We start from the raw sequence: 13,857 nt of genomic DNA, 5'->3' as shown, positions 1-13,857 counted from the left end.
TATGACATTTAACTAATTTCCAAAGACAAATGAGCAATCTCACGTGTTCTAAAAAATGTGCACTGAAGTGTGAAAACTTCAAAAATTGCAAATGCAGGAGACATCTTAGTCCAAATTAGATCTACTTAACTCTTTAGTGCATACTATCGGCATAATGATCAGAAAAAAAATCCAACTCCTACTCTGCTGCTTCATTTTTGCCATAACTATTTAAAACTACCTTGCTTAATCTGAAAGGCAGCTTTCAAAACAGCAACACATACAAAATGCTGGAGAAACTCAAGAGGTCAGGCAACATCCATGGAGGGAAATGAACAGTCAACCCACCCACCTACCATCCCCCTCTTACCTGAGTTCACCTATTCCCTGCCAGCTTTATGCTTATTCTCCTCCCCCTAACTCTTTTATTCTGGCTTCTACCCTTTTCCCTTCCAGTCCTGATGGAGGGTCTCTGCCCAAAATATTGACTGTTCATTTCCTTCCATAAATGTTGCCTGTCTTGATGTGTTCCTCCAGCATTTTGTGTGTGTTTTTCAAGATTTCCAGCAACTGCAAAATCTCTTGTGTGTCAGTTTTCAAGATAGGCTTGTTCTACATAGTAAGAAAATATGAAAATAAATGTATGCAGAGACAACAGAGACCCATATACAATTCTCTACCTTTACATTGTAATCAGTTTCCAAGACTTTCTCAGTGGGTACAGGCCATGTTTGTAGAATAAATATGGTGTGAGGTAGGGCACCTAGGGGAATCTAGTTTCTCTTGAATTCTTGTTCTGTAAGATTTCCAGGGTCCTGCTCGAACTGTCCTCTAAACTAAAGAGCCAAGATGAACAAACAAGATTCCATAAATAGCTGGAGAACAGCAGAATATTTCACGCTTTCAACGTTTTCTCAGAAACAACACTCCCCCCAAAAAATTATATGGTCACTGATTTATTAAACTGTTTGATGCACATAGTATTCTAGTTCCCTACCACATATACACAGAAAAGCAAATACAGCAAAACCTTATATCAATCAATGGAAGTGCTTCCTTTATATGGTCTAAATGATACGAGTAAAGAATAATCATACTCTTCTGTAACTATACAATTGAGAAATAGATAACTGCTTTTCAGGTAAGTTGTCAGAATCCTGGACTTAATTGTTAAAAGATCAACAAGTAACAGTTAACATTATGGCTCTGGTAAATTCTCGACAGCATGAATAAACTGCTATTTCTTCTCCATAATCTGAAAACATAACACATTAATTCAAAGTACAACCGAATCAACAGACTAGCTTTAAAGTAGTTATGGCGCAGGAGTCAATGCAGCCCTGCAATTCTCTACCACCAAAGTCACGTCTTTTCTTAAATCTGTAACTTCTTACAGCCTTACAACCAAAATTTTGTTCATCTTTTTGTCTCTCTCCCTTTATCCCACCACTATCATCCATACAAAGGTTCGGTGTTTTGGGTAACCATCTATAAAGGTACGAACTGTCCAGATCAGTTTATTATTTTTCTCCCCTTTTTGTCTTTTGTTTTCCTCTAAAAGTGGAATCATACCCATCCTGACCTACTGGGCACATCTTCCAGCCCTGCAATTTACAACTACGTACATTCTTTCATCTACATTCTCATTCATTCATTGACCAGATAACACTGTTTGCACCTTATTTTTATGGTCATTCTGATTTTATCTAATCAGAGACTATACCCTCACCCATTCCCCTTGCAGCTGATTCAGCCTTTTCTGGTCAAAAAACACGAAACATCAGCTGTTTTGCTTTCCACAGGTACAGTGTGACCTGCTCAGAGTTTTCAGCATTTCTGTTTTTAAGGTTCATTTTATTGTCAAAGTACACATGTACAAGACAACTTTGATAATTGTCTACTCAAGATAAAATTAAATACAGAAAAACCATGTGTTGAATGAAAAGACATCAATTCCCCCCACCCCAGCACAAGAAAGAAAAGAAAAACTCACAGACACCCTCCCCCACAGCAAAAATACTGTGACAATAACAGTCCCCAACCCCTTTAATCACAGAAAAGAAACAGCAACAGTAAAAGTCCCTGACTCCCTCACCCACAGAAAAGAATAGGGGCAATAATAATCCCTGACCCCCTCACTCATAAAGAATAGTGACAGTTGCACCAAAACCCCAATCACCCTCTCCAACACACAAAAAAATAACAGATCACCCATCCACCAATTGTTCACAAGAAAGAAAACACCAAAAAAACAAAGGAAACCAATATAAAGTACAGTCCAATAATCATATAAATCTCAGAATATTGGAAATATTATTTTGTCTGTATATGAGGAGAGTAGCCGCATGAACTCAGTCCTTCCGTAAAGAGTGACCACTGATCCGGGTCTGAACACAAATGATCTGGGGCCAAACGTGCTAATCCGGCTGCTGACTGTCTCTGTTGGGAGCCATTGATGACCCCCCTCCACAAGTCAAATTATGTGGTCCTTCTCATCTGTGCACCACCCACCCCCATCTCTAACCTCCACAAGGCACCTCCTCTCTGGACATAGCACAATGCTATATCCTTCTTCGATTGAGTTCCAACCTATACGTCACAGGCGCCAAAAGTTTCCATGAAATAAACAAGCCAAAAAGAACAAGCAGAAGGCATAGAAGAAGTGAAATAATTGGAGAGATTTGCTATCTGGAGATGTCGCCCGAGGAATCGTTGTTCCATACTACCATCTTCACTGGAAGTTTGCTTTACCTGCCCATCTCACACTCCTTTAACATCCACTCTATTATAGACCTATCTGTGATCAAACTTTTGACTGCACATCCTTGTCAACCTTTCTTGTCTTTGTCTGTGGCTTTCCACTTTTTTTTGAAGCAGGGTGATTTTTATCACTAAAAATGCTAAAGAAATGTAAGTTCTTTCTTTACTTAATTTCAATGCAGCAAGAGAGCTGGGGCACTAGCAAGGCTAAGAGCTAAGCAGACCAGACCAATGGTACCATCACTATTCCTGGCCAACATCCACTCACTAGATAATAAAATGGACTTGCTCAAACTGAGAATGAATACACAGAAAGATGAGAAACTGCTGCAGTCTAGTTTTCACTGAAACATGCCCGACTCGAACTTTCAGCTCAACTGGGATGACTCTGTTTGAAGCAAATAGGAAATCCCTTTCTGCAATGTACACAGATTCCACATCCTTTGGATTTCGGGAAAACAAAAGGAGGTGGGGTCTGTGTGTATATTAGTAAAGGCTGATGCACAACCTTATCTGTAATTTGTGCTCATTGAGGAAATTGAGCATCTTACAATTAAATGCCAGCCATATTACCTGCTCAGAGACTTTATTGTTGTGTTTATCACTGTTGTCTACATTCCACCAAGAACGAACACCAAGGACACACTAGGAGAGCTTTACTGTATCATCAGCTCTCTACGAAACAAGCATCCAGACGGTGGCTTCATAATTATAGGAGACTTCAATCATGTTAAGCTGCAGGACATTTTACCCACAATCTACCAACATGTCACCATGGTCACTAGGGGAACAAACAGACTGGACCACGTTTATACAAACAGACACGGTAATTACTAAGTTATTCCACACTCTCACCTCGTCCTCTATGACCACATCTCCATTATGTTAATCCCAGTATACTGACAGCTGCTGAAAATGGAGAAACCAGTCAAGAGGACCATCAGAGAGGCAAGCTTTATTTTTCAACATTGTTTTGAACGTTTGAACGGATCAACTGATAGACGTTCAAGGAGGCCACCACAGAGTAGACATAGATCTCAAGGAATTTGCTTCATTTGTCAATGGCTACATCAGTAAGTGTATAAACATAGGTACCTCAAGAATGGTCATCTCACGATCCAACCAGAAACCCAGGCTGAAAGGAAAGGTGCACTCCCTACTGAAAGCCCAGGCTGCCTTTAAGTCTGGTGACAGGACAGCCCTCAGAGCAGCCAAGAGAAACCTCATTTTAGGCTTTAAGAGAACAAAGACAACTAAAACCGGTTAACATCTCAGGCCGAGTACTCAGAGAGTATGCACACCAGCTCACTGATGACTTCATGCACATCTTCGGCATTTCATTCATCCAGGCTGCTGTCCCCACATGCGTCAAATCAACCATTATGATCCCTGTATCAAAGAACTCTATACCTTCAGAACTAAATGACTTACCACTCCAGTGGCACTGGCGCCAACCATCATGAAGTGTTCTGAATAGCTGATAATGGAACATATCAAAACTCCATTCCTGCCACAATGGACACTCACCAGTATGCTTAATGACAGAACTGCTCTACAACAGATGCCATAGCATCTGTCATGCACCTGGCCTTGACACACCTAGAAAATATGTCAGAATGCTGTTTCTAGATTTCAGTACTATTGTTCCACAGACTTTGGTGAACAAACTCCTTACTCCTCTGTGTAAATATATCACTGTACAACTGGGCATTGGACTTCTTAACGAACGGACGTCAAAAAGGCAGGGTGACCAATTGCTCCTCCTTCCCCATCATCCTCAACACAGGTGTCCCCCAGGACTCTGTGCTGAGCCTATTGTTGTAGAATCTGCTCACACATAACTTCACAGCCAAACACCTGAACAATCACATCATCAAGTTCGCTGATGACGCGACAGTGGTGGAAGAACTCAAGGCCTGGTGTCATGCAAATAGTCTCTTCCTCAATGTCAACAAGGCAAAAGAGATGGTTATCAACTTCAAGAGAACATGCATCGCTCACACTCCCCTTTACATCAACAGCAAAGCTAGCCAACGCCTCTACTCTTTAAGGAGGCTGAAGAGAGCTAGACTATGTACATCTACAATCACGTCATTCTACAGATGCACAGTAAAGAGAATCCTAAGAAGCTGCATTACTTCGTGGTGCAGGAACTGCGGCAGACTGAAAGGCTCTACTATGGTTAATCAAAACTGCCCAATATATCACTGGTACTAGACTACCTGCTATCAAGGACATATATACAGAAAGGTGCCGGAGGGGGCCAATAACACCATGAAGCATCCCACACACCCTAGTCATGGACTGTTTGTTCCACTCCCATCAGAGAGGAGGCTGCATAGCATCCACACCAGGACCACCAGATTCAAAAGCAGTTATCTTCCCCAAGCAATAAGGCTGGTCAACACCTCTAACTACTAACTCCACTGCCACTTCATTATTTTCTGCCTTATGTACAGCCTAGCAACATTTTACAGACAATCAATTATTATAAGCTCTCTTATGTATTTATATTTACGGAGTGTTCTATTATTATTATAATTATTATTATTACTATGTTTTTTCTCTGTGCTGCATCAGATCTGGAGTAACAATTATTTTGCTGTCCTTACAATTGTATACAGGAAGTGACATTAAACAATTTTGAATCAGCAAAAACCAAGCACATGCTTGATTTCATATCATCATACCTTTATGTTCTAACAGTAATTTTAGAAATGTACTTCACTAGTTACATAGCCACATACTGCACTGAATTACCATTCTACTTATTGTATTCAAGTCTGGCTTTTAGTCAAGTTTTAGATACGTTCCAATTAGAATAAAATTTACCAACTGCTGTTACAGCAAATTAGGATTCACTGGCTTCAGGAAAAGTCAGAAACAAAGAATACTCTCAGATACCATCAAATCACTGATAAAGCTCTTCAGACTTACTGTAATAAAATAATAAAACAAATAGTTTCAGAATGCAATAAATATAAAATGAATTCAAGAAAAATGCACCAAATGAAAACTAGAAAACCCCACAGTGAACATTTTCTGGAAATCCGTCACACATATTCAGATTTGTAAGCAACTAGATTTCAAACCATTAACACGTCATCCTCTGCAACTTCTGTCATCTGCAAAGGGATCCTACCACTAAGTACATCTACATTCTCCAATAAGAGTAAATACCCACTCTATTTCCACCTACAGGTAACAAGACCCTTCAGGATCCTGTATGTTTGATGCACCATCAATAACTCCAAAAGACTGGAAGTAAAGTAAATACCGAAAGGCTTATATTAGCAGTAAAATGTGACCTCCATCATGCTGAGTATCTGCCCATGGACTAAGGAGGAGGAGCAATAGCACAATTGCCTTTATTCAGGGGTCTGTGGGAGGAGCCACAGGAGCAGTCAGCAGAGGGGCATGTCCAGGCAGGTAACCCAGTTACAACATATATATATGGTTTACTACAATGTTTCAATCTAGTCATTTATCACTTATCGAAACTTAGTGGTTACAAGCTTAAGCTATCCAACCTTCCCTTATCAGTCGACATGTCTGTTCCAGGTATTAGTCTAGTAAATATTTTCTGAACTTTTTCCAACACATTCCTATTCTTTCTTAAATAAGGAGACCCATGTGTACAGTATTCTAAATGTGATCTTTATCCAGGCTCTATATAACTGAAACATAACCATTAATTCCCAGGAAATAAACAGTAACATTCTGTTAACATCTCTATAATTGGCCACACTTATACACCTAACTCTACAGATAGTATCCCACTGCTAAATAGGTCTAAATATTCTTCTTTAATTTAAGGTGGAAACCCTACTCCCATTGCAGATTAAACTATTTGCAGTACATACAAATATAGCTTCCACACAAACTCTTTCCTTCCTTTATTCCCTTCGCTTCTCTCCAGGTAGAACACCACTGGTAGAATGAATACCAAAGATCTTCAACAGAGCAGTGTTCTTCTCTAGGAACATGGCATGAAAAAGATAAAAGTACACTGGGCAACTGAAAGTTCAGGTATTAGAGTAGACTGACAGAATGTTTTTAAACGTAAACACGAGGAATTCTGCAGATGCTGGAACTTCAAGCAACACACATCAAAGTTGCTGGTGAATGCAGCAGGCCAGGCAGCGTCTCTAGGAAGAGGTACAGTCGATGTTTCGGGCCGAGACCCTTCGTCAGGACTAACTGAAAGAGCTAGTAAGAGATTTGACAGTGGGAGGAGGAGGGGGAGATCCAAAATGATAGGAGAAGACAGGAGGGGGAGGGATGAAGCCAAGAGCTGGACAGTTGATTGGCAAAAGGGATATGAGAGGATCATGGGACAGGAGACCTAGGGAAAGAGAAAAGGTGGGGGGGGGGAACCCAGAGGATGGGCAAGAGGTATAGTGAGAGGGACAGAGGGAGAGAGAAAGAATGTGTGTATATAAATAAATAACAGATGGGGTACGAGGGGGAGGTGGGGTATTAGCGGAAGTTCGAGAAGTCAATGTTCATGCCATCAGGTTGGAGGCTACCCGGACGGAATATAAGGTGTTGTTCCTCCAACTTGAGTGTGGCTTCATCTTTACAGTAGAGGAGGCAGTGGATAGACATATCAGAATGGCAATGGGACATGGAATTAAAATGTGTGGCCACTGGGAGATCCTGCTTTCTCTGGTGGACAGAGCATAGGTGTTCAGCGAAACGATCTCCCAGTCTGTGTCAGGTCTCGCCAATATATAGATCACCACATCGGGAGCACTGGATGCAGTATATCACCCCAGCCGACTCACAAGTGAAGTGTCGCCTCACCTGGAAGGACTGTCTGGGGCCCTGAATGGTGGTAAGGGAAGAAGTGTAAGGGCATGTATAGCACTTGTTCCGCTTATAAGGATAAGTGTCAGGAGGGAGATCGGTGGGGGAGGGATGGGGGGGACAAATGGACAAGGGAGTCGCGAAGGGAGCGATCCCTGTGCAAAGCGGGGGCGGGGGGGAGGGAAAGATGTGCTTAGTGGTGGATCCCGTTGGAGGTGGTGGAAGCTATGGAGAATAATATGTTGGACCCGGAGGCTGGTAGGGTGGTAGGTGAGGACAAGGGGAACCCTATTCCTAGTGGGGTGGCGAGAGGATGGAGTGAGAGCAGATGTGCATGAAACTGGGTAGATGTGTTTGAGAGCAGAGTTGATGGTGGAGGAAGGGAAGCCCCTTTCTTTAAAAAAGGAGGACATCTCCCTCATCCTGAGAGCTGATGCGGCGGAGACGGAGGAATTGCGAGAAGGGGATGGCATTTTTGCAAGAGACAGGGTGAGAAGAGGAATAGTCCAGATAGCTGTGAGAGTCAGTAGGCTTATAGTAGACATGCTGATGAAGGGTCTTGGCCCGAAACGTCGACTGTACCTCTTCCTAGAGATGCTGCCTGGCCTGCTGCGTTCACCAGCAACTTTGATGTGTGTTGCTAGAATGTTTTTAACCAGTGTTGTGAAAGTGAAAGAACAAGACTGAGATGCAAGATCCAAGAACTTCTCAAAGCTGAAAGTGCATAAGAATGTATAATGGACAGTTACATCAAGAACATATTCAAATCCTTGCAAAGGTGGGACAGTAAAGAGCCAATGCCATTAAATTAATAGAGCTGACTTTAACCCTGTTATTGCTTTGGTTACAATGTTGTTAGTTTTTATTCCCTAATTTGTCTTGAAAGAAAAGTTATTTTTCAATATCGGAGACATCACACGAGGTTTAATATGTTCTCATAGTGGATCTCTGCTTATCATGTGGGTCAGTGATGCTGGGGAGACAGGGACAAGAAAAAAACCTGGAAGCATTAAGCAAATCAGAGAGCATCAGTGAGAAGAGAAACAGCACTAACATTTCAAGTCAATGACTTTTATCAGAAGTAATAAGCTTATCTAGGGCAGGTCCTGATCCATCATGACATTGTGAAGGCTTACTTGCCCCAAGAGTATTAATGATGAACACTCCCAGAGGAATTTCATTTAATTTCCTCTATAATGCTTCAATTTAGTGTTTGTTTTGGTCATGACAACACCCCATGAGTAACTGACATGGAAGCTAGACATAAAGAGTGAATCATGCTTGGAAGTGTTCAGAGAAATTCAGTAAAATTGCATACAAGAAACTGTTAACAGGAATAATGGCTAATGGGAAATGAGGCACAACGTAGTGACACATGTAAAACACTGATAAGGTACAAAATACAGTGTAGATATTAAGAATATGCATTTCAATTGAAACAATATATTCTAATAATTTGCTCTCGAGTTCTAATTTTTCATTACTTTATGACTGCTTCTTCTGGTGGGAGAATCTAGACTAAGGTGCACTGCCTAAAATTAGAGCTGATTTATTTAGAAGATAAAAGGCAAGCAGAAATTTGGAAAATTTTCCATTCACTTGATACCCACAAGCAAACAAAAACACTTGAAGTTCAACAAGTTTAAATTTTCACAATTCAGGTTGATTTTTTTTAAAAAAGAAAGATAGCTGCGAATTCAGGTACAAGTTATCTGTAAACTAATTAAATAAAAGGACTGGTTATTTTGACAGTTTCCATCTTGTATTATCTTTCACTATATCATAATTTAAATAACAATGTTGATACCTAACTTGGTGAACTGACAAGTGCTAATTGTTATAATAAATTATTTACTTTCCCATTAAGAGTAACTTATCAAATATATTTGTACACAAATTTCACTATCCTATGGTTCAAAGAATGGAAGAAGGACCATTTCTGTACAACTCTGCAATAGCAGTTCCCATCTGATAGAGGTGAGGCAAAAAAATTAAGTGTTCAACACCCACAGATTCAGACTGAATTTAATCAATAGGCAAGAATTTTAATGTGCCTCTTTGAGCGAACTTTGTTGCCAATGCTAGCCCATGGTATTACAGGAAAGTTACTGGCACGGTCAGAGCATTGGCTGATTAGTAGGTGGCAGTGAGTGGGAATGAAAGGATCCTTTTCTGGTTGACTGCCAGTGACTAGTGGTGTTCCGCAAGGGTCGGTGTCGGGACCGGTTCTTTTTAAGCTGTATATCAATGACTTAGATGATTGAATAGATGGCATTATTGCTAAATTTGCAGATGATACAAAAATTGGTGGAGAAGCAGGTAGTGCTGAGAAAACAGGTAGGCTGAAGGACTTCGACAGATTAGAAGAATAGGCAAAAAAGTGGCAAATGAAATACAATGTTGGAAAATGCAGTCATGCACTTTGGTGGTAGAAATAAATAAGCAGACTATTTTCTAAACAGGGAGAAAATCCAAACATCTGAGATGCAAAAGGACGTGGGAGTCCTTGTGCAGAACACCCTAAAGGTTAACTTGCAGGTTGAGCTGGTGGTGAGCAAGGCAAATGCAATATTAGCATTCATTTCAAGAGGTCTAGAATACAAGAGCAGGGATATGATGCTGAGGCTTTACAAGGCACTGGTGAGGCCCCACCTTGAGTATTGTTAACGGTTTTGGCTCCCCATCTAAGAAAACGTGTGGCATTGGAAAGGGTTCAGAGGAGGTTCACAAGGTTGATTCCGGGAATGAATGGGTCATCATACGAGGAATGTTTCATGTCTCTGGGTCTGCACTCGTTGGAAGTTAGAAGTGTGAAGGGGATCTCACTGAAGCATTCTGAATGTTGAAAGGCCTAAACCGAGTAGATGTGGAAAGGATGATTCTCATGGTGGGGGAGTCTCGGACAAGATGGCACAGCCTCAGGATAGAGGGGTGTCCATTTAAAAATGAGATGTGGAAAAATTTCTTTCGCCAGAGGGTGGTGAATTTGTGGAATTTGTTACCACAGGATGCTGGGTGTATTTAAGGCAGAGATTGATAGGTTCTTGACTGGTCACAGCATCAAAGGTTACAGGGAGAAGGCTGGAGAGTGGTGTTGAGGAGGGGAAAAAGGATCAGTCATGATTGAATGGCGGAGCAGACTTGATGGGCCATAATAGCCTATTTCTGCTCCTATGTCTTATGGTCTTATGCTAACATCTCTCCATAATTTCCAATGCACAACCTTTCCTGATTTCTGAAAGTCTATCTCTTCCAAGAACCATTCCAATTTCTAATTATCCAATTTGTCACCAATACAGCATTAACTAAAAGAATCCCCTAAGCATCAAAATTATGTATGTATGTATGTGTATGTGTGTGTGTATATATATATATATATATATATATATATATATATATACATCTGTTAGTCTCGTGAGGCCATGGATTTGAGCCTTGGAAGGTTTCCAGGCCTGGACAAGGTTGTATGGAAGACCGGCAGTTGCCCATGCTGCAAATCTCCCCTCTCCACACCACCGATGTTATCCAAGGGAAGGGCACTAGGGCAGATACAGCTTCGCACCAGTGTCGTCGCAGAACAATGTGTGGTTAAGTGCCTTGCTCAAGGACACAACATGCTACCCCAGCTGAGGCTCGAACTAGCGGCCTTCAGATCACTAGACCAACGCCTTAACCATTTGGCCACGCATCAGCCCAACTCATTAATAAAAACCAATATATCTATTCAAGCTAATTCTATTTGTTTATGTTTGGGCCATGTCTCTTTGAACCTTTTCTATCTATGTACTTGTCTAAATGTCTTTTATCCACTGTAATTGTACCTGCCTCTACAGCTTCCTCTGGCAGCTTGTTCCACATGTCCACCACGTATGAAAAAGTGTCTTTTCAGGTCCCCTTTAAACCCTTCCCCTTTCACTTTAAATCTAAACTCTAGTTTCCTCTCCCCTAGCCTTGGAAAAATACTGTGGCTAAACACTTTATCTATGCCTTCATTATTTTATATACCTCGATAAGGTTAGCCTATGTTCCAGGGGAGAAATTTCCAACCTACAAATCCTCTTGTTATAATTCAAGCCCTTCAGTCCCAGTAAAGTTAACTGGTTACTCAGCTTACGTCTGTGAAATCTTCCTGTGCAAATCAGCAGCTGGATTTTCCTATGTGAAACAAACATATAACTGGAAGTAATTAATTCCATGCTGATGTTTTTTGGAGGATCCCAGACTCGTGACTGCTTTTATTATAATATGCGAATACTATGTACTAGATGTAACACGAATTTAACATACAGCCTTTCCATCAGCAAAATTCTTCAAAATTAGCACATTTAAAAAGCTTAAGTGTGAAATGAAGATAACAGAGATTGGTACTTACTCCCTGATTTCCTTGAAAGCAGATTACAGGTTGATTTGGTAAGGAAGCCTAGGAAAGAAAGTAACTGTTAGTTTCAAAGAATCTAGTTTCTGAAAATAATGTAATAAGAGCTACACAACACAAAGATGGGCCCTCAGCCTAAATGACAGGGTAAAATGATCACTGCAGATTGATTATTTTACTTTAAATTCATTCTCCGATGTAGATCACTTCCTTGAATAGTCTCCAAGCAAGTCGTTTCAAAAATTCTGTGAGTAAAAGGTTAAATATACTCCATATTCTAAAATTATTCATATTAGCAAAATGATCACGATTGCTGCCGCACATACTATTTTTAGAAATGAATACCTTAGTTGTATAAACATTTCAAACCATTACAATAGAAAATGCCTTCTATTAAGAAAACTCCCAACATTTCTTTCACTTTTCATGCATCATAATACACACAAAGGTGGTGGCTGTGTATCACACTTTCTGACTTGGCGATTGATGCTAAGTAAATTATTTATCTGAATTCTAATTATATTCCATTTTGTTGCATGAATCACTGAAATTTTTCAAATGCATATACTTTACAAATTAAGATTACTTTAAAATATGGAAGAGGGATTTATATATTTAGTGAACAAGTTCAATTGGAAAAAATCACTTTCAAATGACATTAGTTTTGATATTACTAAACTAATGTTATTGACAATTATAATATTTTGCAAAGTTAACTACTCCATTTACATTTTCAAATACACTTGAAGAATTAGAAGTGAAAAACTATTCTTCACTATTACTTTATTGTGGAGAGTACAAAGATGGGTTGAACCTTATATAAAATTATGGTTCAAACACACTCACTATACAGCTCATAAATCATCATAATCATACATCCATCCAAGACAAAATGGGAACAGTCAAATAACAATACTGTACATTGAATGAAAAAGAATTAAAAAAGTTGTATAAAGCTGAACTATATAGCAAGCAGCAAAAATATTATTGTTTCATATTATAATCACTTCAAACAATATGAATGACCAAAGCATGAATAATACTCAGAACCTGGTCAATCAATATTGTCCAAAACATAGATCTATTTTTTTTTAATTAAAGGAGGAAATGAAGGTTACTATTTAATAAATCATCTTCAAAATTACGCATATCTATGTGTATAAATTATCTATTCCATAGACATAGATGGGTCAAAGTGGCATTTCTTTTAAATGTTTTCATATCAGGAAGAAAATAAACTTCAGTTGTTCTGTGTTTTAAGGAATTATTAAATCAAAGTACAGCCTGCTTATTAAATTCTTATCCAACATTTCTAACTCCATTCACATAATTAAAAGAATAAACTCTAAATCGTCTCAAACCAATCTGTATGCCCTACTTCTTACTGCCTCCAAAACAAATGCTTAATTCTGTGAAACGCTTAAGATATTTTGTTGGGAAAATACTGAATTCCTATTCTAAATTCCAGCCTTAATGTGCAGAACAGATTATTTATTCATTGACTGGTATGGCTCTCACAGGCCAGTGCAATGAATACCGAAATGCATTAAAATTCAGAAAAAAAATGCTTTTAGTTAATTGACATCCACTGGAAAACTTCAGCACCACAAAATGCAGAATTAATTGTATTCTCCTGTATATAAAGGTTTCCATAATTAAAAATCTTAAAAACAAAATTTGGTCTTTAGCTGGAAAATGCATCTAAATATTTCAGTATCAGCTCTCTTAGATCCTTTGTACGTGCCATTCAGTATGAATGCTCAATATTCTGAACTTCTCTTCAATACAGTTATGACTGATTATAGTGTAAGCTAATCTGAATAACTTTATTTCCATTTTACTCAGACAAAATTTGTAAGCTACCATCAAGTAAATCTTCTTTGGTGTAAGATCAGAGTACCACCTACAAGCATCTCTAAGTAAAATCCTGCAAA

General features: G+C 39.4%; 1 protein-coding gene across 2 annotated transcripts in view; it reads right to left on the bottom strand.

Moving 5' to 3' along the window:
* Positions 1 to 13,857, bottom strand: part of LOC134355659 (RNA polymerase II elongation factor ELL) — a 101,980-nt gene that overhangs the window by 75,507 nt on the left and 12,616 nt on the right. For both annotated transcript variants that reach the window (XM_063065905.1, XM_063065906.1), the window contains exon 2: positions 11,921 to 11,968. In XM_063065905.1, coding sequence (XP_062921975.1) covers positions 11,921 to 11,968 — 48 coding nt within the window. The remainder of the gene's footprint in view (positions 1 to 11,920; positions 11,969 to 13,857) is intronic.

The sequence above is a fragment of the Mobula hypostoma genome, chromosome 13 (genome assembly GCF_963921235.1).
Source record: "Mobula hypostoma chromosome 13, sMobHyp1.1, whole genome shotgun sequence".
NCBI lineage: Eukaryota > Metazoa > Chordata > Chondrichthyes > Myliobatiformes > Myliobatidae > Mobula > Mobula hypostoma.
Note: the sequence above shows the minus strand (reverse complement) of the source record. Positions and strands in the feature narration are given on the sequence as shown.